The sequence below is a fragment of the Carcharhinus amblyrhynchos genome, chromosome 13 (assembly GCF_965287045.1).
Source record: "Carcharhinus amblyrhynchos chromosome 13, sCarAmb.v2.hapA, whole genome shotgun sequence".
In the NCBI taxonomy this organism is placed as follows: Eukaryota; Metazoa; Chordata; class Chondrichthyes; order Carcharhiniformes; family Carcharhinidae; genus Carcharhinus; species Carcharhinus amblyrhynchos.
The window spans coordinates 14682534-14709053 of NC_137336.1; the positions used below are offsets into that span (position 1 = coordinate 14682534).

Sequence of the window (26520 nt, forward strand, 5' to 3'; positions counted from 1 at the left end):
AACTGTCCACTCATCTGTTGAAGGAGCAGCGCTCCGAAAGCTCGTGATATCAAATAAGCCTGTAGGACTTCAACCTGGCGTTGTCAGACTTCTCATTGTGCCCACCCCCGTCCAATGCCGGCATCTCCACATCATCTCCAACGCTTGCAGCAGCAATACTGCCAGGCTGGGCGGCACTGTCGCCTGCCTCTCTTCCTCTCCTCCTCCTCCTCTCCTCCGTGCCCTTGAGCGCTTGCAGTAGCAATGCTGCCAGTCTGGGCGGCGCTGTCGCCTGCCACTCTCCCTCTGGAGTCTCGAGCACTCACATCCGGTGCGGCTGCGACGTGACCCAGTTGGTGATCGGACCGCAGAATCCAGGGGCGAACAAGCAGCGGCAGCTCCGCTGGCCCTCCCCGCTTCCCTTCCCGGTATCAGTAGCTGGAAGACTCGCTCGCTCCGTGCGCCATGGCGGACAGCAGCAACCGGTATCAGGCGGTGAGTAGCCGCGCACTCGGCTCCCCGGGGAGGGTGGATGTGTTCAGTCCCGGGCAGGTGAAGGGCGGCTCGGCTGGCGGGTGTCAGGAGACACCGAGGATTGTCGTTGTCTTCTAGGCCTCACTCTATCAAAACGGACGGGGGGAAAAAATGACGGAAGTGTTTCTCCGACAACTGACTGAAGGCAGCTTTGCGAGACAGGACACCGGATTTAATATCCGGCTATCAGTTATTGATATAAAATAGGAATCAAATCAACACTACTTGTCTTTAAAAATAATTATAGTGTGTGTTAAAGCGGCGAGTTTGAGACGCGATGAAATTACCTTCATGTCGAGCAACGCAATGTTTGCCGAGACTGACCATCTTCATTGGAAGTGACGGTCACACATCTTGTTTTACAACAATTACTTGGATTGGGTTCTTGTCACTCTTGATCCGTGGCCTCGAGTCCTGAAATAGAGGCTTCAATCCGTTTCGGTCCTGATGAAATTGAGAGCCCCACTTCACATTGTATATATTGTTGACAATCTTTGGTGAAAGCATTGCGGAAGCTGTCAACATCATGGTAGTGTTGACGATGAGAAATAGCGTGACAGGAATTGTAAACTCGTTTCAGTACACGAAGTGTGCACTGTTCTTTGAGGGTGACCTATTTGAAATTAGGTTACAAATTGGCACTCCTCAGCAAATCTACCTTTCCTACAACTATTCAAGGTGTTTAATATGTTTACCACCTCATGTAGATCCATTATTAAAGACGAGAGAAAAGGGTGAATTCATTTTTGGGTAAAAAATGGTACTTTGATCTCCAGATAGGAAGCTGGGGATCTCATAACATTTATGGGCATTGTTTTTGATTTAAAATAAAAGAATAACTCTTAAGGTGTGCCTGAGATGCAATATAGGATAACCATTTGCTCGTACTATAAATATTCACTAGTACTATAAATACTTCACAGCTGATCAGATTACCTTTTGAGTGGCGAGGATCAAGCTTGTATTAGTGGCTGTTGCTCCTCTGCTGAAAGCTGATATTGAGGGAAAGCATCAGGGTATTGAGTAATGTAAGGGAGGTTTTGTAACAATATTGGTTTGAGAGTAAAGGGTGGATATCAGACACCACATACAAATGAAAACAATACTAGACCTAGTTGTATCTGTAAATATGTTCTTTGGCCTAATGTGATTTGATGACTACACCTTATAACGTTGGCCTAAAATGTTTTGTAGAGATACTGTGGGATGGTTTACTACATTATGGCGCAATGGCAGTTCTACTTTTTGCGCAAGCATTGCCCTGAAACCATGCAGAAGTGTTTTCTGTTCATTTCTATTAATTCTTTCACCAACTCGCTCTATTACCATGTCTGTTTCTGCTGTAGAATTTTCATTTCTAAAAAAAAACTTTTGTATCCATTTTTAGAAAACAGTGCACATTAATTGTGCAGGAGATGCAGTCAAATAAGGTATACAGAAATACAAAAATAATTTTCTCTTAGGCAGTTGTTGTGACTTGTAAATCTTTGGCGTGTTATTTTAAGGTTGAATAGAAAGGGATATAATTTATTTTGGCTTCAGACATATAATTACTTTTGGACAAAATGCTGCAGCTGTAGAACTTGGCAAAATGGAACAACCTAGTCCTCTTTTAAAACATTTAGATTTAAAATCTTAGTTTACTATTGACAGTGTTTACTTGGATAGCCTAATAATCCTTATGAAGAATTGATTTCTGAAAGCCATTGAGAGTTTTAAAGAAATAGATATTTTGGCCAGTCAGCGTTAATAAAGAAACATGAAATTTATGCCTCCAAGAGAGAGCTGGCAGGGAAGAAATAGTCACATGATTCATTTAAGTGCAGCTGACTCTGCATCTTTAGTGCACACTTGTGACTGCGTTCCTGTTTGTTGGAAACTGCTGCTGGTAAAGACTTGGCCATGATTTGGAGCAGAGGAGAAATATGCTTTCTTTGTTGAAATTTTCAGGAAATGTGCAAATTGATGTGGGTTGGAAACTTCCATATATTAAATACAATGAAATAAGCTGCATAGCTTTGTATTTTTGCCCTCCCTTGGTAGGTATCAGGATTAATGTTTAACCTTTGTCCCAATGTACTGCACTTTAGAAAGGTAGATATGAGTTTCTACCCTTGAACTAATTAATTTCCAGAACCATTACTCCATTACGGGTTGGCATTGTGCCTATATTGATAGGCAACTGACTTTAAAATGTATTGTTACTAATGCAAGAATGCTTTGAAGTGTTTTGCTTTCACTTTGGGTGGTGGTCCACATTTCCATTTGCTGGTTGTCCATGATGTAAAATGAAACACAAATTTACTTTTTGGTATACAATTTGGTAGACCATTACTGTTTCTTTCAGTTGCAGTGAATGCCACCAGACCAAAGATTATGTTCTTGCATCACGTGAATTGAGAATTGTTTTGTAATTCATCATATTATGTCGGATGATGATTCCTAGCTTTGAAAGAGGAAATTCATTCCCTTTGCTGAATATAGCATTTCATAGATTCCACTTTTTGAAAGACCCTTCCTAAATTCTTCTGCCATACCTTCTTTAAGACAATTCTTAAAATTGATCTCCATAATCTAAGTCTCAGTGATCTTTCCTAACCTCCTATGACAGTGATATTTTTTCTTTGCATGTCTTGTGATGCACAGTGGAATGTTTTGCTGGTATTAACAATGTCAAATAAATGCAAATTATTTTGGGTAGAGCTCCAAGGGTAGCGTTAAATAGGGAATTCATTATGTTGACCCAGTGATAATGGTTATATAAAGAGTTAAGTGGGAAGAATTCATAAAGGTACATGCCAATAAGCCAGTTTAGCTCGTCAGTGAACAACGGCATCTTTTGTTATTGTGGGTTGCTGTCTTTGATTTGGATTGCCTAATTTGCGATAGTGATCCAAAAAGTGGAAATAAGTGGAAATCTCAGCAGGTCTGACAGCACCTGCAGCAAGAGAACAGAGCTAACGCTTCAAGTCTGGATCACCCTTTGTCAGAAACTTTCCAGCATCTGCGGTGATGTATTTTTATCGGTTTGCAATCAACCCTCACTATGGCAATCTCCCATCACCAAGTAATTTGTCTTGGGACCAACTTGATCTGAAACTCTGGGCATTTCACTGTTGCCCTCTCCCAACCTTGATGAAGATAAACACTAATTGTTACCAAAGACAAGAATATTAGATACATGATCTTTTATCTGTAAGCAATTTGAGATGGTTCAATAAAAATAACTTGAAGACTCCAGTCAGGGCATTCCACTGTAACATTTCAGAGAACTTGGACGGTGTAAATTTAATGCATGTGTGAACATCCATGAGCTTTTTTGCACACAATCTACTAGTTGAGAACAGATGGCATTGTAATAAAGGATGGTTTAGAGAGACGGACGTAATTTGAACAGATAGAATGATTGTATTGGTTAGTATTTAGATCCAAATCCTTCCATTAGTTACTCAGGTGTCTTGTAAGTCGAATACTGATAAGCTATGGGATGCAATTTTTACTTGTTGGTAGTGCTGACCATAATGTGTAGGTTAGAGCAGCTTGATGATGCTACATTGTCTCTATTCTTTTCACTTAATAATGTTATATATTTAGTAAGTCACAGTTAATTGCCCCAAACCAAGTTTGTTTCTCAAGTTATCAGTTGAACATATAGACATTGAGCAGGAAAGTTAAATTTTATTTATTAGTCACAATTAAGTCTTACATTGACACTAATGAAGTTACTGTGAAATTGCCCTAGTTGCCAAAGTCCAGCACCTGTTGGGTCAATGCACCAAACCAGCACGTCTTTCAGAATGTGGGAGGAAACCGGAGGAAACCCACACAGACATGGGGAGAATATGCAAACTCCACACAGACATTATCCCAAGCTGGGAATCAAACCTGGGTCCCTGGCACTGTGAAGCTACAGTGCTAACTACTGTGCTACCATGCCACCCCCACTGTACTACTGGAATAGCCCCTAGAATCTGCTCTGCCATTTAATATGATGGTGGTTGATCTGATAGTAACATAAAATCTGCATCAGCCTGCCCCGATTACTGTTGCCTACTTGCTTACTAAAAATCTATCCATCTATCTGTTTTGAAAATATTCAAAGACTACTTCCCCCACATGAGCATGCAATGAATAATTATCAATGTGTCCGCTTATCTCTCACCCTCTTGTGTAGTGAATGACTTTTGTAAAATATCTTATACTCTACAAGTACAATTGTGTCCAAATGAATAATCTGATTTGTAGCTGTGCTGTAGTGAGTGTATTGCAACAAGGGATAGGGTATGAAAAAAATTGAAAGCCTATTAATCTTTTCATAAATATTATCGTAAAATCTAAAACAAAAATTAAAGGCAGGATGTACTTCCTGGATTTGTTTTGTGCCAGCTGCTACCACTAAAATAAATTACACTAGAATGATACTGAATGGCATTATTTTAACTCACTATTGTGCTGGAATTGATAAATAATTTAGTTAACGTTTTTACAAAGCACTAGGAAACTAAATGCTGATTGCATCTGGCACCCTCAATAACTTTGAGGGCCTCCAGAATTGGCCCAAGTTTACAGTTTTTTAAAAATAAGTTTACTTTATCAATGAAAGGCAAAAATGTACACTTGTTAAGTGGATAAAATTTAATTTGAAGGAATCAAATTTTCATGCGGCAGTTTATGTTCTTATAAGAAAACTGAACAATCAGATCAGCTTTCTTGCTACTGGCCTTTATTCACCACTGATGCCCTATGGCCACAGTATATACTGTCTGAAGGCAATATTGTAGCTGCAACATGTATTATCTGCAGGATCTGGTGCATAATTTAAACATCTCTCAAAATCCCATGATCTTTATCACCAGGATGAATGAAGGAAGAAGGGAGTACCATCAGAGTACCTCCCATTAGTGGGAGGACCATCACCTCCAATTTTCATTCCAAATTGTATGCCGTTCTGACATGGCTATATACTATTTCTTCACTATTGCTGGATCAAAATATTTAAATGCACATCTCACATTGTGTGGAAGCACTTATCACCATAAGGACTACTGTTTCAAGGAGACCTGCAACTGTTTTTTTGGGCTAACTTGGGACGATCAGTAAGTGAACCTTGCTAGCATTGCCCACATCCTGAGAACCAGTAATAAGATTGTTTAAAAAAATATATCTGAACTCCTAAGGAAAAACTCAGTTGAATTTGGTAGCCAAGAAATGACCAGTGTGTCCCTGCCCTCTTTCCCCATCTCTAGTAAAGCTGATGATCAGAAGTATGTGCAGTCTTCTGTACCTTGTCTAAGATGATGATTTATGTAGACTGTTTGATGTGCAGTATGTCATGGTGTTCTGAATTTGGATGAGACTTGTAATTCTATTACCTTTTTTCTGTAGCTTGGGAATATTGACTTCCCATGTGGTTGGCTTGGCTGAGATCAAAATCCCATTGTTTTCTTGTCATTTAAGGAACATTTCCATGAACCGTTCCTGTCTGAAACAAACTTCCAAAATTCCTTTCACAAGATCATGGCAAGAATAGAATTTTCTTTTCAGATCAATTTTGTAAGAAACATTAGACAATTGGGTATGTATCTAAATATTAGACAAAATCCATGCAAAGAAAAGAATAGGAACATTATTGTAAGAATTAAAATAATTTTATACTGAAAAGATCTCTAGATGACTCAGTAGTTCAGTAAGTAGTTGAGCTACACACATACCGAAAAGACACTAGGTTTAATCCCAGAAGCTGGAATGGAACCGGAATTGGTGTCAGCACCCTTGGTTGGGAGAGGTGAAAATAAGCCATGGCTTCTGTTACTGACTGCTGTCAAAACACGAGTTCTGATATGAGGGGAGGATTAAACTCAACTGTGACCTCCTTCTCACTCTCAGCATGAAACTTCACATCATTAACTGTCAGAGCACCAATTGTCTTAATGGGCCTGAAGTCCACAATGAGTCAATGTTTTCAGGCACGGAGTCAATAAGAACAGTATTTATCCTGTTTGCAAGTAAAATATCTGCCATGATTAACAACCTCTGATATTGCATTTCCTTTTCGGGATGTGAGGGAACAAATTTTTTTAGTACTTTAATGCAAGTAGATTGATAGATTCAACAGCCTTCTGCACTTTAAGCTTTTATGATTGTGGATGATCAGGGAGGAGGGAAAGAAATGAATCAGGATAGCATTGCATTGCAGGTAGGAGAGGTTCTCTTATTAAAAGTCTTTATTTAAAAGCAAACTTCAGGAAACAAATATTTTACATTACATATATCTGTTTAAAAACTGAGATTTAATTTGTCTTTTTTTGACTATACAGTTGCAGAATGAAGAAGAGCCATTGGAGGTGTCAGAATCAGGGGCTGAGGCTGCTCCTCCACCATACAGCAGCATTGCAGTCGAGAGTGCAGGTATGTCGAACTGTGTAGTAACAAGGAAAGTGTTACTTCACAAGGATACTTTCTGCACATTCTCTGGCAAATGGTTCTTACCATTTTGCAGTTGGTGTTATGTAGTAGCTCACCAGCTTTGCCCAAGATCTGGATTGATGAGTGACAAAAAGGGTTTGTTTGCATTTTGGGAAAATATTTCATCAGAGCAAATTGTCAATTAGTTAAGGATCTTTTGTAGAGTGTTTTAAAAGTTTTTTTTTTAACTCTTCTTAACAGTGCCCTTACTCCAGCAGTCACTTGAATAGACTGACTTTCTCGGGTCTCGCCTCTCAGCAGATCTTTTATCCACAAATTCTCCCTAAACTGCTGTCTACCCAACATGCTTCCAGGTTAGCTAAAATTGTGGCTCTCCTTGGTACCTATCATAGACTTTCAAAAATATCATCACTATCCTCCCCAAAAAACTCAACCTTAATCTCTCCTTGCAAATTGCCACATCAAACATACATCTGTCTCCAAACATGATATCTCCTGTGAATTGTCCAATGCACACTATCCCTCCTTGTGCTCCATGACCATTTTGTAGCCTTTGACACGGTTGACCAGAACCAATTTCATCTGACACCTACGTCTTAACACCTGTTCTTGATTGTCAACTCTGTGAAACTGCCTTCATGTGATTCCAAATCTGGCTATTCGGTTCACAACCAGAGCTTCAGCAACTATTATTCCTCTTAGCCAAAACAGAACAAGCTGCCAGAGGTAGTAGTAGAGGCGGAAATAATTTTATCTTTTAAAAAGCATTTAGATAGTTACATGGGTATGATGGGTATTGATGGATATGGGCCAAATGTGGGCAATTGAGATTAGCTTAGGGGCTTAAAAAAAAGGGCGGCATGGACAAATTGGGCCGAAAGGCTGAAAGAACTCAGGTCTGGCAGATTTGTGCAGAAAGAAACTGAGTTAACATTGAGTCTGTGCATTTGGACTCAAAGCATTAACTCATTTTCTCTCTGCACAAATGCTGCCAGACTGGCTGAATTTTTCAGCATTTTCTGTTTTTATGATGTTTGTAATAGCTGATCAGTATCATGAATTCCTTGCGTAAGTCGCATATTGGACTCTATCCTACCCCCAGATTTTAATTTTAAATTGTTCACTCTTATGCTTGATTTTTCAGAGCTGAAACAGCTGAATTAGATGGCTTGTGTTGCAATGAACTCTGCTGTAATTTGATTTTTTTCAAAGCCAAATCTTCAACAAATATTTTAAACTTAGTCATAGTGGATTCAGATTATTATTCCTTTTAGTTCTGAAAGTCCTTTGCTTCAGATTTCTCACTTGTTGTATAGGTTAAAAAGCAAGTAGTCACCCTGCCATGATGCCTCTGCAATAAAAGCAAAATACTGCAGATGCTAGCAATATGAAATTAAATAGCAAGCGTGGCACCATCTGGAGAGAGAATCAAAGTTAACATTGTAAGTCGAATAACACCCTTCGAAAGAGTCACATTCGACTTGAAACATTAACTCTGTTAATCTATCTGCATTCTGATTCATGTGTGATGGGGAGAACAAGCTGAAGGGAGAAAACCTCTCAGGATTTTTCTGAAGTTGCTGTGACATGGACCACTGGGATTGTGGAAAGGAAGATAGGGTAACTGATCTCTCAGCCACTGTGGAAAGGAACCAGGCCTTCACTTCTGATTTTCTCTCAGCTTTAACAAGAATTGAGGAGTTGTAAATCAGCCATATAATCTGTTGTAAAAACCAAAACATATAATTAATTGGTCACAGTCAACACTTCATGCACTTGTAGAATTGATTGAAGCAGCTATTTGTTTCACCCCAAAATACATGTGGATCTTAACTTGGAAACTTTGTAATTAAGTATAATAAAAATGGAAAATGACAATTACTTTTTAGATGATTTAAAAGTGACTGTCATGAATGAGGGGGATTATATGTTTTGAATACGTTTTGCACTCATTAAAATGAATGTTATCAGTGCTGAGAATGGAACATTAGCAACATCTTAGCAACAAATATTCCAACATCAGCAAATCATAGAATTACAGCACAGAAGCAAGCCGTTTGGACCATTATGTCTGCGCTAGCTCTCCATCAGAGCAATTTACCAAGTGCGACTCCCCTGCCTTCTCCTCTGCAAATTCTTCATTTTTAGTTAATAGCCCAATTCCCTCTTGAATGCTGGGATTGAATCTGCGCCACAGTCTCAGACAGTGCATTCAGATCCAAACCGTTCACTACATGAATTTGTTTCCTTAGGCTGCCATTGCTGCTTTTGCCAGTTAGTTTAAATTTGTGCCCTTTTGTTCTTAGTTCCATGGTGGGAACATTTTTTCCTTATCTATCCAGATCTCTCATGATCCTATTTGCCTCTATTAAATCTTCTCTGATTTCTTTTCTCCAAGGAAAATATTCTCAACAATCTATCTACATAACTGAAATTCCTCATACTTGGATTAATCTTGTGAATCTTTTTTGTGTGGGTCTTTTCCTTTCTCCTTGCTTTTAATATTCTCTGCCTCTTTTGGCAAAGCCTAGGATGCTGTATGCTTTATTCACTATTCTCAACCTGTCCTGCCACCTTCAATAATTTATGCACATGTATACCCAGATCCTCTACTCTTGTACCTCAGTTAGAATTGGACCCTTTATTTTATATTCTCTCTTCAGTTTTCTTACCAAAATATATATCTCCACAGTTCTTTGCATTTAACTTCATCTGTCCATATGTCCTACTTGTCTTTCCATTCCACCAATCTGTTTGTGTCCTTTGGAAGTTCTATATTGTCCTCTTCGCAGTTCAAAATACTTCCTAGTTTTGTATCATTTGCAAGTTTTGAAATTGTATCAAGTAAGCTAAGGTCTACGTCTATATATGAAGAAGAACAAGAGTCCTAACAGCAACTCCTGAGGAACTGAAGATAAACTTTCCTCTAGTCTGAAAAACATCCATTAATATTCAGTACTCTGTTTTCTGTCACTCAGCCAAATTCGTATCCATGTTGCCATTGTCTCTTTTATTCCATGAATTATAATTTTCTCCACAATTCTGTTGTGCAGCAGTTTAACAAGTGCCTTCTGGAAGTCCATGCACATCACATCTTTTGCTGTTATCTCAGCAAAGACATTCAGATAAAGTAAACACAATCTGTGCTTAAATCTATGTTGGCTTTTTTCAGTAAACTTAAATTTCCCTATGTGACTATTTTGTCCTGAATTTCTGGATGCTTCCCCACCATCAAGGTTAAACTGACTGACCTGTAGTTGCTGGGCTTATCTTTACACCCTTTTCTGAACAAGGGAATACCATTTGAAATGCTCCTCTCCTGGCACTACCTCTGAGTCTAAGGAAGATTGAAAAATTATAGCTAATGCCTTTGCAATTACCATTTTCACTTCCCTCGGTACCCCTGTATGGATCCCAGTTCAGTCAGCCTATCTAATACCTCCTTGGATGTAGAAGAATACAGAAAATCAGGAAATTTCCCAGTCTCTTATTCCTCCCTTTGTCACCTTATTCCCCCTGCTGCCACCACTTCACATTACTGTAGACAAGTGATAATTATGAACCTCTGTGAAGTAGAAAGTTACTTAACTAGGAATGAAAAATAATGTCCAGGTGCATTGCTGTATTATGTTTTTGTATTACTTGAGTAAGCTGTATGCTTTTTGTTCAAAGTGGGTTTTGAGATGTAACATTGAAATTTATAGTGCATTGTTTAAATTGTCTTCCGGATGCATCGGTTGCTTGAAGGTTACAGCAGTCCCATTGCAGAACTGTATGCATGTGACAATGTCAGTAATTTATTTTCATATAATGGTACCTTCCTGGGAGGAATTAAAAAAACAAAATTTATTAAAATTGAATTGTTGGTGAAAATACTTGCGCACTACTTGAAAATCCTATGCAACTGTTTAATTATATGGCTATCATGTCCATCCGTAACCTTTGTTGCATTTCAATTGCTCCATTAAAATAAACTGTAGATTGCACTTTCCCAATAAATATTATATGAGGTAATGGTCCTGGTAAGAGGTTGTGATTTTTGAAACAACAACATTTTAAAAGGGTTTAGGGCCAAATAACAATCCTACTCCACAATGACTTGATGTTTAGTAGAAAACTATTTACAGAATGACTTTGCTGCCCCTCTTGGCTGAATGAAGGGATATGTTATAATCTCTAGTCCCTCAGAGACAATTTTGCATTTTTCCTTAATTCAGTTCCAGTACAGAAAATAGTTCTACAGGGTTATTAATAAACATGAATTTAAAGCTACTTCTGGTTTGCATCGATCAGTTTTTGACTACCCTGCCAGTAAACCAAGTATGGTAACTAAGAACATAAGAAATAGGAGCAGGAGTAGGCCATCTAGCCCCTCGAGCCTGCCCCACCATTCAATAAGGTCATGGCTGATCTGTCGTGGCTCAGTTCCACATTCCCGCCCTCTCCCCATAACCCTTAATCCCCTTGCCTATCAAAAACCTATCAACCCGCGTCTTAAAAATATTGAGCGAGGCAGCCTCCACCACTTCAACGGGCAGAGAATTCCAGAGATTCACCACCCTTTGAGTGAAGAAGTTCCTCCTCAACTCTGTTCTAAACCGCCCCCCCCTTTATCTTGAGGCTGTGCCCTCTAGTCCTACTGTCCTTTCTGAGCAGGAAGAGCCTCTCCACCTCTATCCTATCCATCCTATTCATCACCTTATACGTCTCAATGAGATCTCCCCTCATTCTTCTAAACTCTAACGAGTACAAGCCTAGTTTATTCAGCCTCTCCTCATAGTTCAACCCCCTCAACTCCAGAATCAGCCTAGTAAACCTCCTCTGCACTCCCTCCAAGGCCAAAATATCCTTGCGTAAGTGCGGCGACCAAAACTGCACACAGTACTCCAGCTGCGGCCTCACCAATGCCCTATACAGCTGCAGCAAGACCTCCCTACTTTTATATTCAATCCCCCTCGCTATGAAGGCCAGCATCCCATTAGCCTTCCTGACCACCTGCTGCACCTGCAAGCTGGGTTTTTGCGACTCATGCACAAGGACCCCGAGGTCCCTCTGCACCGTCGCCTGCTGCAGTTTTTCGCCAGGTAAGTAATAGTCCTTCCTACCATTCTTCCTACCAAAGTGGACCACCTCGCCCTTGCCAACATTAAATTCCATTTGCCATTTCCTGGCCCATTCGCCCAGCCTATCTAGATCCTTCTGCAGACTCTCCACACCCTCCGCGCAATTTGCCTTTCCCCCAATCTTGGTGTCATCAGCAAATTTCGACACCATACACTCGGTTCCCTCCTCCAGATCATCTATATAAATGGTAAATAGCTGAGGCCCCAGCACCGACCCCTGGGGCACTCCACAAGTCACCAACCGCCAATCCGAATAGCACCCATTAACCCCCACTCTCTGCCTCCTATTTGACAACCAATCCTCTATCCATGCTAACACCCTACCCCCAACTCCATGCCCCCTGACCTTCTGTAATAACCTCTTGTGAGGCACCTTGTCAAACGCCTTCTGAAAATCAAGAAAGACCACATCCACCAGCTCTTCTCTATCCACCGCCCTAGACACATCCTCATAGAACTCCAATAAATTCGTCAGACCCGACTTCCCGTTAACGAAACCGTGCTGCGTCTGCTCTATCAAACAATTCTCCTCAAGATGCCTCGCTATTTTCTCCTTGATCACGGATTCTAACGTTTTTCCTACAACAGACGTTAAACTAACTGGCCTATAATTCCCCGCCTTTTGCCTGCCACCCTTCTTAAACAACGGCATAACATTAGCCGTTTTCCAATCTTCCGGTACTTCCCTGGAATCCAGCGATGTTTGGAAAATAATCACCAAGGCATCCACTATCACCTCCGCCATTTCCTTCAGAACCCTTGGATGCATTCCATCTGGTCCTGGGGACTTGTCCACAGTCAGTCCCTCCGGTCTGTGGAGCACCGCCTCTCTAGTAACAATAATGTCATTCAGGCCCTCCGCTCCTACCATCTTTCCATCGCTAACACCCGGCAAATTATTCACGTCCTCCTCCGTGAAGACCGAAACAAAAAAGGTTATTCAGGGCCTCAGCCATTTCCCCATCCCCTATCACTAAGTCCCCCTCTCATCCTCTAAGGGTCCAACGTTCACCCTAGCCAGCCTCTTCCTTTTTATGTATTTATAAAAACTCTTGCTATCCTTTTTTATGTTAAGCGCAATTAACTATTTGGGTGAACTTATGTAAAAACAGTTTCCTGTGCCAAAAATAATTTTAAAATTGTAAATTAAAGATGTGATACATATGCAAAGGATTTAGCATCTTGTTTTATATACAGGACCATTAACAAAATACTAACTGAAATGATATTTATATTGAAAGTGATTCTGTTTTTTAAATATATTCTCTTTTTACGTGGAAGTCTTAAACAATTCCATTTCCTCACCCCCCCCCCCCCCCCCCCCCCAAACTTACGGTTTGTAATGTAGCATAGCTTATATTGTTAAATAATTATTTTTAAGATCATATGACATTTGTAGTAAATGTAAACCAATGTCCAATATTTGGTAGTTTAAAGAAATTTGAAGCTTTTTGAAATGAGATATTGCGGTTTTGTGCTGGGACTCAACTCCATGCGAAACTGCAGCCTTCCAATACTTTGCTCAGATGTCCATTCGCCTGAGCTGAGACAGTGAAGGTCAACAGTCTATTCAAAAGGTTAAGACTTTGCAGGCAAGCCTAAACCTATTATCATCAAATATGCACATACATGCACTTTGCAAAACCATTGGATATACTGCTAGATAATGTGATCCCTTTGAGCTTTCCTTTCTGCTGAACTAAAAAGCATCATTTTTCATGCTCACAATACCCGATAGTGATCATGAATTTAGCTCAAACCAATAATCACGACAGTTTGAATAATTTTGAGCTGCACTGAGTGCTGCAATTACTCAATGAAACCGTAAAATGCTAAATTTTTGTAAATTCAGAAGACACTAACTTGTTTTGTACATCCCACTACTGTATACCTATTAGCTGGGAACTGTAGCTCTAGTGAAATTGTGATATAGCTTCATTATAAATTAAGTACCTATGGTTCAATTCCCTTATTTGCAACTCATTCTAAAATTTCACAGGGTATCAAAATTTGCTTTCATGTGGTTACAACACATGAGGCCATTCGGCCTGTCGTGTCTGTCCTGTCTAAAGGAATGACTCAGTAAGTCCTATTCCTCTGTCTTTTCCCTGAAGACATGTGCATTTGTTTTTTTTCTCTCCAAAATTTCAGTTGAATCTGAGTCAGTTGCACTGTCAGAGTATGCATTCTATATCCAAACTATTTGCTAGGTAAAAACGTTTTTCATGTCACCATTGTTTCTTTTGAGGGTCATCTTAAATCTGTGCGCTCTGGTTTACAATCCTCCCAGTAAAAAGTCTGACAACACCAGGTTTTAGTCCAACCTATTTATTTGATAATATACTCGCAAGCTTTCGAGGGGTTACCCTCTTCGTCAGGTGAATGGAGAGTTCTGGCCTCAGACAGAGCATATAAAGCACAGACAGTTTAGAGATTACTGATTAAAATGCGAATCCTTACACCTAACCTGCTGTTCAAGACCTGAAGTGGCTGATAATCCTCCCAACAGTGGGAACAGTTTCTCCCTTTGTTATGTCCATACCCTATCACATCTTCTCTTGTCCTTTTCTAAGGAGAGCAGCCCTAGTAACATCAATTTGTAACGTGAGTTTCCCATCCCCGAATTATTCTGATTCATTTCTACTGCACCATCCCAGTGTCTTCACATTTTTCCTGAATTTTGGTGTCCAAAATTTGATACATTTCTCCAGTTGAGGTTAAGCCAGTGTTCTTAAATGCTCACCACAATTTTCTTGCTTAAATATTCTTTAATAATGCTTAGGATCTAGTATGCCTTATTAACTGCTTTCTCAACCTGTCCTTCCACCTTCAACAATTTATGTACATATACTCCTAGGTGCTTCTGCCTTGCATGTCTTTTAGAATTGTATCCTTTACATTGCTTTTCCATTCTTCATATCAAAATGAATCACTTCACATTTCCCTTCATTAAATTTCAACTGTTGTGTGTCTGCCCATTCCTCAAGCTTGCCTATGATTTCTTGCAATCTATCACTACTTTAGGTTTTGTATCATCTGTGAATTCTGAAGTTAAGTCCTGAACACCCAAGTCTGGATCATTAATATAGGTCATGAAAAGCAGCAGTCCTAATACTGGCCCGGGGAAAACCCCACTATAAACCACCATCTAGTCTGAAAAACAACCATTCACCCTATAATTCCTGTCACCTAGCCAGTGTTTTGTACATGCTGCTACTGTCCCTTTTGTTCCATTTGCAGGATTTGGCTCATCAATGAAAGAACGACATTAGTTCCTGAACGTAAAACACTGATGAAAATGGGAATTATTTTAAGACAATATAAAATAGGGATATAGTATCAGTCTCTAATTTTATATCCTTGCTTTCAATGAAGTAAATACAAATTAAATACTGTGCATTGTTTATGAAAATAACTTACTTACTGGTAAGGATAAGATTTTAACATGTTTTTGTAACATTATTTGTCATTAAAATGAATTTGCTTAATAAATGGAGAGGAGTAACACATTTTTATGTGATGCATGTGACAGAAAAAGTATTTAACGGTTGATGAATAATTCAGAATGCTTCATTGCACTTCTGAGTGGTTGCTCAAAGATTTTTATGGATGTTCTACTTTTGATGTGGCCGTGGAGGAAAAGTAATCATTACGCAGTATAAATGTTACATTTTTTAAGGACCAAAAATATACAATAAATTTGACATAAAAACTACAAATATGCAGTACCTGACAGAGAAACTGGTTATTTACTGATTAAATGTAGCATAACATAACAGAGTTGCCACATAACAGATTTGTCAGCAAGCTTGAAACCGATTGAATAAGAAGGCAGTGGTAACATGGATACAAAGGTTGGCTGAGTCGTAGTAGTTGGAAGCAGTAGTCGTGAACAGTTTTTTTTAGACTGGAGGAAGGAATAGTGCGAAGTTCCCTTTAGGTTGGTATTAATATCAATGCTTAATGAGATTTACATAATGACCTAGACTTGGGTGTGCAGAGGCCAGCTTCAAATTTTGCGATGGCACCAACCTCAGATGTATCATGAGCTTTGATGAGGCTGGAACAATTAGTGACAGAACTCAAGGGGGCGTAAGCTGGTGGAATGGACAGACGCATGGCAGACAAAGCTTAAAACAGGAAAGTATGAAGTGAATTACTTTGATAGGAAGATCAAGGAGAGGCAATAGAAAATAAAGGATACAATTCTAAAACAGGTGCATAGCAGAGGGAACAGAAACAGAGAATGCTGGAAAATCTCAACAGGTCTGACAGCATCTGTGGGAAGAGAATAAACCCAACATTTTGAGTCTAGATGACCCTTCATCAGCAGCTCTGTTTTTGTTTCAGATTCCAGCATGCACAGTATTTTGCTTTTAGCATAGCAGAAGGAACTGGGTGTAAATGTGCACAAATTGTTGAAAGTGGCAGGATATGAGAAAGCAGTTAATGAGGCATATAGGATTCGAGGCTTTATAAATAAGCCCTGCAAATAGTCCTTGTCAGTGTTGAGCCAAAATTTGAAGCACTGTCCCACTGACTAGTCAACTAAGAGTTCAATACTGTCATGCTCACAACATCCTAACTTTTAACCAATGTCCCAAACTCAGCCGTCACCATCCAGGGGTATGTTCAGCTCCACCCGTTAGTTAGATCCACTGGAGCCTAATGGTATACAATTTGGAGGGAGTGTCCCTGGAAGTCCTCAATATTGACTGTGGACCCCAAGCAGCCTTATGACATCGGGTCAGTCATGGGCAAGGAAGCTTCCTGATTACCACCCCTCCCTCAACTGATTAATCAATACTCCTCCTTGGAAGAAGCAACGAGGGTCATAAGGCTACAATGTTTTGTTTTAAAGTTTTATTTGTTTGTGTCACAAGTAGGCTTACGTAAACACTGCAGTGAAGTTAATGTGAAAATCTCCTACTCACCATACTCTGACACCTGTTCGGATACACATAACCAGCACGTCATTTGGACTGTGGGAGGAAACTGGTGTAACAAATTGTCCCTAAATTAGTCTCCCCTCAATCTGGTTTCCAATGTGGAGTGCCATAAGCATAGACAAGGGTCACGGGTGGAGAGGGGACTCAGTGTTGAAATGGCGGCGCGGGCTCGTTGGGCCAAAGGGCCTGTTTCCCGTGCTGTGTTGTTCTTTTTTCTTTGAAACCCACATAGACGTGGAGAGAATGTGCAGACTCTGCAGAGACAGTGACCTAAGCCGGGGTTGAGGACTTGAATGTCTGTCACTAAGTGTGGCTCAGCAGCACCATTACTGACTGAGCTGGTTGAACATAAGAACATAAGAAATAGGAGCAGGAGTAGGCCATCTAGCCCTTCGAGCCTGCCCCGCCACTCAATAAGATCATGGCTGATCTGTCGCTGCTCAGTTCCACTTTCCCGCCCCCTCCCCATAACCCTTAATCCCCTCTCCTATCAAAAACCCATCAACCCGCGTCTTAAAAATATTTAGCGAGGCAGCCTCCACCACTTCAACGGGCAGAGAATTCCAGAGATTTGAGTCTTGAAGAATATATCCACCAGACCAGGCCTGCAGTAGTTGATGAGTGAACGAGGGGAAAAACTACTTCACCTTGTAATCTACCTGTCACAGAAGCAACTGCTCACGACAGAATAGGTAGGAGTGACCACTGCACAGTTTTTATGAAGACCTGTCCTCATGATTAGGATACCCTCTATCTTGATTTGTGGCCCAACTATTGTGCTAAATGAAATAATTGGATCCATAGAAATGCTACAGTGCAGAAAGAGGCCACTGGGCCTGCATCAACTCTTCAACAGAGCATCTTACCCTGGCCCTGCCCCCTGCCCTATCCTTGTAACCCCAAATATTTACCCTGCTAATCTACTTAATTTGCATATCTTTGGACTCTAAAGGAATCCATCTAACCTGCACACCTTTTGAACTGTTCTGTCTTTTGAAAGTTCTGCAATCTGATGGTGAACAATTAAATAACCAACTTGAGATTCCACAAACATCCCTATCCTCAATGATACACATCAGTACAAAAGACAAGAAGCGTTTGAACATAAGAATATAAGAAATAGGAGCAGGAGTAGGCCATCCAGCCCTTCGAGCCTGCCCCACCATTCAATAAAATCATGGCTGATCTGTCGTGTCTCAGTTCCACATTCCCGCCCTCTCCCCATAACCCTTAATCCCCTCGCTTATCAAAAACCCATCAACCCACGTCTTAAAAATATTTAGCGAGGCAGCCTCCACCACCTCAACGGGCAGAGAATTCCAGAGATTCACCACCCTTTGAGTGAAGAAGTTCCTCCTGAACTCCGTTCTAAACCGCCCCCCCTTTATCTTGAGGCTGTGCCCCCTAGTCCTACTGTCCTTGCTGAGCGGGAAGAGCCTCTCCACCTCTACCCTATCCATCCCATTCATCATTTTATACGTCTCAATGAGATCTCCCCTCATTCTTCTAAACTCTAACGAGTACAAGCCTAGTTTATTCAGCCTCTCCTCATAGTTCAACCCCCTCAACTCCAGAATCAGCCTAGTAAACCTCCTCTGCACTCCCTCCAAGGCCAAAATATCCTTGCGTAAGTGCGGCGACCAAAACTGCACACAGTACTCCAGCTGCGGCCTCACCAATGCCCTATACAGCTGCAGCAAGACCTCCCTACTTTTATATTCAATCCCCCTCGCTATGAAGGCCAGCATCCCATTAGCCTTCCTGACCACCTGCTGCACCTGCAAGCTGGGTTTTTGCGACTCATGCACAAGGACCCCGAGGTCCCTCTGCACCGTCGCCTGCTGCAGTTTTTCGCCAGGTAAGTAATAGTCCTTCCTACCATTCTTCCTACCAAAGTGGACCACCTCGCCCTTGCCAACATTAAATTCCATTTGCCATTTCCTGGCCCATTCGCCCAGCCTATCTAGATCCTTCTGCAGACTCTCCACACCCTCCGCGCAATTTGCCGTTCCACCAATCTTGGTGTCATCAGCAAATTTCAACACCATACACTCGGTTCCCTCCTCCAGATCATGTATATAAATGGTAAATAGCTGAGGGCCCAGCACCGACCCTTGGGGCACTCCACTAGTCACCAACCGCCAATCCGAATAGCACCCATTAACCCCCACTCTCTGTCTCCTATTTGACAATCAATCCTCTATCCACTCTAACACCCTACCCCCAACTCCATGACCCCTTCTTACCTTCTGCAATAACCTCTTGTGAGGTTTGCAATCATCTTTAACCAGAAGTTCTGTTTTGAAGATTGACCTTGGCCTCCAGAGCTCCTCAGCATCACACGTGCCAATCTTCAGATAATTTGATTGCTTACGTGATGTAAAGTTGGCTGAAGGCAGTGGATAAGTAAAGCTATGAATCCTGACAGCATTTCAGTTCAAGTACTGACCTGTGCTGCAAAGTCCCAATCTACTCTTAGTCATCGGCAAAGTGGTGGAAAGTGTAATTGATAGTGCTGACACTTGCTTATTTTGGATTCTGCTAGGTCCACTCAACTCCAGACCTCATTACTGCTTTGCTCCAAACATGGACAAAGACCTAAATTCAAATGGTGACGTGAGTGTGGTCTTTACATTGTGACAACACTTAACTAAGTGTGCCATTAAGGAGTACTAGCCAAATTGAAGTCGCAGGTATTTGAGTGTATAATTCTGCATTGGTTAGAGTCAGACCGAGCTCACAGGAAAATGGTTGGGTTTTTAGGTGCCAGTCATCTTGGCCCAGCACATGTCTATGTTCTAGATCCTTCATCTTCAGCTGCCTCATCATAACCTTCCTTCCATCATATAGTCAGAAGTGAAAATGTTTGCAACTCCTGAGATATTGAAGCAGTCTGCCTGCATCTAGCAAGACCTGGGTAGCGTTCAAGTAGGCTGTTAAGTGGCAATCGACATTTCATGCCATACAAGTATCAGACAATAGCATCTCTAAAAAGAAAGAAGCTGACTATCTCTCCCTTGAAGTTTAACTGCATTATTGCTGAATTCCTCACTGCCAATATCCTGGGTGTTGCAATTGACCAGAAACCTATCTGGACCAACTATACACAAACTGTAGCTAAATGGTGGATCAGACCATAGAAATTTTGCGCAAGGTAACTCAGTAACTCACCACCTGATTCCTCAAATCCTGTCCACCATCTAGAAGGTGCTTGTCTGAATGAGTATAGCTCCATTGACACTCAAGAAGCTTGACGCTATCCAAGATAACTAATCCACTTTACCTGCAATCTCATCTGCTGTCTTAAACATGCATTCCCTCCTCCAGCAGTGCAGAGTGGCAATGTGTATCATCTACAAGATGTACTGTAGGAATTACCATGATTTGTTTGAGAACACCTTCCAAATCTATGACCACCTGGAAGAACAAGGGCATCAGATACATGTGACCGCCACCACCTGCAAGTTCCCCTTCATGTCCTTCACTGTCGCTGGGTCAAAATTCTGACACTCAGCAACAGCACTGTGAATGTATGAGCACCATGCAGTTCAAGCTTGCAATGCACCACTTTTTTTTGAGGGCAAGTACAGATAAACAGTAGATGCTGGCCTTGCCAATGATGTTCGCATCTCATGTACAAATAAGAAAAAAGGATAAGTGAAAGAGTTTGATCAGTCAACAACTTCACTGATCTTTATATCATGCGACTACCAGGATATTGAAGGGCAGACTAGACGGATCATGGTATTTTTGTCACCCAACAGTTCATCTGTTCCTAAATTGAAGGGATTTTCTAGTTTTCTCTTATTTCCTGCTAAAGATGTGCGCAGTTGCAGCTGAATGCTAGGTCAAGTAAATGCTGCGGTAAAGGATTGTGATGCCATTTGTTCTTGCTCTCACCTCAATGCTATGCTTGGTCCAATAATGAAAATGCAGAATTACAATTCAGAACATTCCATGGTATTTTCTGCCAAGTTGCCAAAATGGAAATTGAAATAAATATTAACAATTTGCTTGGCAATTTTTGAAAACATTAGAAGTTCCCATACTTTGTTAAGCCAGATCTATCCCTTAACCAATTCCCATTCACATGCACTTTCCAGCAGGAGTCATTGCCAATGATGAGGACTACTGCCTGATAACCTTTGAAGTGTGATGTCCAAGGCTGATTGAAGTCCTTTACTACTTTATCTAAGCACTTCATATTTGAGGACCTCCCAAGTTCTCTTTTTAAAAAAATCATAACTTCTCAACACACTCTCACAAAGAATACTAACCCATTTTCTGAGATAACATCATGGCTGTCAGTTGATACCTGGAATTTGTTTTGGCAAGACCATGGTTCACTTTTGCCACCATTGATGGGCGGAATCAACCCAGTAGTTCTGGTGACCTTGTTCAAAGATGTTATTCACGTGATTTACCAAAGTTTAGGATTGCTGTTATTTGTCTAGCATTGAAACGTAACAGCCACGTCTGATAATCTGACTGCTCAATCTCAAAATGTGGTAGGCATATTGAATCTGATGGACCTTGTTAACCTTGAATGATGTTTTAGGCTCAGATTCACTTAGCAGCAGAATACTTTTAAAGACAGGAACATTGGCGTTCGTCATTTTCCTTAAGAACCTCAGAGTCTTTTTCACCAGCTGAAAACAAACCCATTGCTCGAATACTTTATAGTCTGGAACAGATGGGGAAAGGTACAGACTTCAGCATACTTATTGACACCTGTGGATCAGCCAGTTGTTGAAGGTGAGGCAGGACTTAAAGGAGTGTATTTTAAAGCTTATTTACAAAATCTATGTAAAACGAGGCTCTACAATGTCTAAAATTACAACTGCACCAGATAAAAGCGTGGTGAAAATGCAATGATAGTTATGTGTTTATAATCCATCTCAGGAATTGTGGTGTTACGATATGCAGCCTGAACTGCTTGCAAAGCAATGTTTTACTGAGCATAAAATTTGCATGGGAAGTGTATGCATGTATTTTTATAGTAACTTCAGTATGTCACAAAAATTAAAAAAAACAAACACAATTAACATTGTTCAGAGAAAGTAGGTCGCCATTGTTAAATCATTTGGATTTGTGACCTTGCCTTATCAAAATGGTTAAATTTTCAGTCTTTAACTACTGTCCAATTTGAAATGTGTATCACAAAAATACTACTGCTTAGGTAGTAAACCTGTCTGTAGTGAGAAGGCTAGACTCTCAAGTTCAAATGTTAATTGATATCTCCAAATTAGTTCATTTGCATTGTGTGCAACTATCTGTTAATTTTAACTACCTGATTTCTATGACAATCTATAACATTTTTTCCGAAATAGTGGGATTTTTCTATAATGTTTTCTAGGTGTGGAAGGTCGAAAATAACAATGCAAGTATCTATTTCTAACTGTCTCTGCCATTAGAGATTCATAACACGTGTGGTTCTATTTAGATAGTTTTACATTGCGTTGCCTGTAAAGAATTTGAAATGTTCTATCAGTTTCCACGCTAATAAACAAAATAATTATTATAGAGAGAACAAAGCAAAATATTATCACAAAGAAATATAACATTGGGCCATTGATGGTTTGTGCTCAGTTAATTATCTTTCTAGATCCCTCCTGGCCTTTTGCAGGCAATGGCAGCAGAGAAAGTAAAAACAAAAATGAATCACTGCATTCTTATATAACAACCAATTTGTCACTGTTTGAGTCCTCTGAAACGTGGGTAGAAAATTAAATGGAAGGGTCGCAGGTTGAGTACTGTACTTATTAACGTGGCTATGTGGTGTTCAGTTCTCAGTTACAGTTTTTGAGTGCTGAAATTGAAATTCTATGGCTGAACAGAAGGAATCCTAGCTACCACTTCAAGAATAGTACTCGATCTGGACAGTGGTTAGAACTCGCTCACCTTTATATATTTTAATGTTAAATTAAAGAGTAATTTTCAATTTGTAGCTTTCCAAATCAATTCAGTGTTTTAGCAGATGTATGGTAGGGCGAGTGGCCTCCATGTACGCCATCTATGTTACTAAATTTCCATGTTAGACCTGATGTACAAGATGTTTTTTGAGATACAGGATACAAAAGAAATACATAAAAAGTCAAGAACTTGTAAAAAAAAAATTGCGTTGCATCCCCTGAGTAATTCCTGTCACTGGTCCTAGCATTCAACTATACTCCTTTTTTTAGTATCTTTATATTACACCGTGTGGTGGAGCATCTCAGCAGTTTGAGTAAAGATATTTTTATGAAGTTTATTTTGCTCATTAGTAATCCATATTGTAGTTTTACTGGCCTGATTGACAAAGTAATATAGTTTATTAATTTTAATTCAGTAATTTTAAATAAGTTAGTGCTAAATTTGTACATGAATGTTTTGTTGATTTAATTTTAATCAAGTAGTCAATATCTATGACTGTAATACTATATTTTGCACTCTCTTGTTTTCTTCTCTATGAACTGTATGTTCTGTCTATATAGCATGCAAGAATCAATACTTTTCAATGTATGTTAATACATGTAACAATAAATCAAATCAAAAAATTTTAAGTGCAAAAGTCACTGAATTGGACTGAATTCAGAGTTCACCTTATCTGTGCAATTTAATACTTCATGCACCTGAAGTGAGGTTTTCTTCTCGATAAACCAAAAACATAAATCATTTCTGCTTTTGCCTCAAACAAGGTTCATTGTTCTCATCCTTGGAATCATTCTTCTCCACTTTAAAAAGTTTCAACCAGAATTGCACAAGCTATTCTAAGTGAAATCAAACCAGAATGTTACAAAGCTTTGATGTAACATCTTCTAGATTTATACTCTGCAAGTCTGACTATTGTGTTTCCATTTTGTTGTGTTTTAACTTTACTTTGAAAATGGTGAGTCAGTCTTCACTTTTATAGGTGTCACATTTTGTTTTCAAAACCTCATTGCCCAAAATTCATTTCCTTTCATTAGATAGCGATGTAACTGATTCCACATTACTTCATTTGCTAGTATTAAACCGAATTTGCTGTTCGACTCCACTGTTGCGTGACGCTCATCTTTCTGCAAAACCTAGGATAAGAATGTATCTGGGCCAAATAAATTGGAGTCACAGGTTGGCTAGGAAAATGGTACTGTAACAATGGGCTACCTTCAAGGCAAGGCACAGTGAAGGTATATTCTGTCTAAAGGGAAAAGTAGAGCAAACAAATCCAGAGCGCCTTGCATGATCAAATAGGTGAAGATTAGCATGAAGAGAAAGTGTGCTTGTGACAGATGTTAAGTAGAAAAGACATTTGAGAAGCAGGTACACAAAAAGTTCAGAGGGAGTTCAAACAAAAAGCTCAACAAATAAGAGAAGCAAGGAGAGAGTGTGAAAAGAGACAAGCACCAACATAAAAAGAATCCCAAAGTCTTGGGCATATAAGTAGTGAAAAAAAAGATTTTTTTTCATTCATAGGGTAGGGTATCACTGGCTGGCCAACATTTCTTGCCCATCCCTAATTGCCTGAGGGCAGTTGAGAGTCAACTACTTTGATGTGGCTCTGGAGTCACATGTAGACCAGATCAGATAACAAAAGTTGATTTCCTTCCCTGAAGGGCATTAATGAATCAGATGGGGTTTTCTGACACTCAACAATGGTTTCATGGTCATCAGTAGATTCTAGTTCCAAATTTGTTTCTTTGAATTCAAATTCCACTATCTGCTGTTGTGGGATTTAAACCCAGGTTCCCAGAACATTCGCTGAGTTTCTGGATTAATAGTCTAATGATAATACCATTAGGCCAACTCCTTTCCCTAGATATGTCCAAGGATACTGAGTGAAGTGAGAGTGGAAATTGCCAAGGTACTACCATAATTTTTCAATCTTTCTTGGATTTGGGAGGTGGTGTGTGAGGACTGGAGAATAGGAAATGCCTGTTCAAAAAAGGTATTAAAAATAAGCCCAGCAACTACAGAACAGTCAGTTTAACTACAGTGGTGGGAAAAGATCTAGAAACAGTAATTTGGTACAAAATGAATAGTTACATGGATGAATGCTGGTTAATTAAAGAAAGAAAACATGGATTTCTGAAGGGAAAATTGTGTTTAACTTGGTGGAGTTTCTTGAAGAGATATAATAGGGTCGATGAAGTCAATGCTTATGATATGGTGGACATGGACTTCTAAAGGCATTTAATACAATGTCACACAGCAGACTTGTGAGCAGAGTTATAGCTCATGGAATAAAAGAGACACTTTGAACTTGATAATGTTGGCGATTGGCGAGAAATAGAGTAATGGATACTTTTCAAGCTGGAAGAAGGTTTGTGGTCGAATTCTCCAGGAGTCAGTGATGAAATCTTGTTTTTTCCTCATTTATATTAATGATTTATACCTTGATACTTAGGGCGCAATTTCCAACTTTGCAGATGACACAACTTGGAAGCTTTGTTTACTGAAGGCAGGACAAATGGACGTGGACAAATTGGTGAAATTAATGGATAAGTGGCAGATGAAGTCCAATGCAACAAAATGTGAACTTATTGATTTCAGTACAAAGAACATGGAGAGACAGTATAATTTAAGGGTACAATTCTAAAGGGAGCGCAGGAGCAGAGGGAGCCAGATGTATATATGCATGTCATTAAGGGTGGCAGGACAGTTTGAGAAAGTAATTAATGAAGTACACTGTATCCTAGGTTTTATTAGGGTCATAGACTACATGAGGAGGGGATTATGTTAAACTTCTATGATTCCAAGGATAAGGACCTTCAGTTATGAAGGTAGGTTGGAGAAGTTGGGACTGTTTTCCTTGGAGAAAAAAGAAGCTGAGATGATATTTGATAGAGGTATTCAATATCATGAAGGGGGTCTAGGCAGGATGGATCGAGATGACTTGATCCCACTTGTGAAAGGATTGAGAATGAGAGAGCACAGATTTAAAGTAATTGGCAAAAGAGGCAAAAACATAAGAACATAAGAACATTAAAAACATACAAGAAAAAAACGATGTACAACAAGTAGTTATGGTCTGGAGCGCACTGCCTGAGCATGAGGTGGAGGCAAATTCAATCAAAACATTTGAAAGGACATTAGGTTGTTTTGTGAAAAGGAACAAATGTGCAAGGTTACAAGGAAAAGGCAAAATAATGACATTGGGTAAATTGCTCATTGGAGCGCCCGTGCAGACACAATGGGTCAAATGGACTCAGTCTGCACTGTCACAATTGTCATCCAGTCTGTTGGATTGCAGTTACTGATGAAGCAGTTGAAGATGGTTGGGCTTAGGACAATACATTGAGGAACTCCTGCAGTAATGGCCTGGGATGGAAATGTTTGGTCTCTAACAACCACAATCATCTTTCTGTGTGCTAGGTAACTCCCATCAACAGAAAGTTTTCCCCTAGATTCTCATCAACTTCAGTTTTGTTAAAGTTCCTGCGTATCATAGTGGTTATCTGCTGCCTTGATGTCAAACCACTCTCATCTCTTCAATTCAACTTTTTTGCCCATGTTTGGACCGAGGTCTGGAATAGCATGACCCTAGTAGA

The 26520-nt window shown here is 39.9% G+C and overlaps 1 protein-coding gene across 2 annotated transcripts in view; it reads left to right on the forward strand.

Moving 5' to 3' along the window:
* The first annotated feature begins 289 nt into the window (after nucleotides 1-289).
* Nucleotides 290-26520, forward strand: part of LOC145351730 (NEDD4 family-interacting protein 1) — a 46414-nt gene continuing 20183 nt past the window's right edge. Inside the window, exons 1-2 of one of the 2 annotated variants that reach the window (XM_080201320.1) lie at nucleotides 290-474; nucleotides 6831-6921. In XM_080201320.1, the coding sequence (XP_080057446.1) occupies nucleotides 445-474; nucleotides 6831-6921 (121 nt within the window). In that variant the 5' untranslated portion in view covers nucleotides 290-444. The remainder of the gene's footprint in view (nucleotides 475-6830; nucleotides 6922-26520) is intronic. The other variant, XM_080201319.1, reaches the window with a different exon arrangement.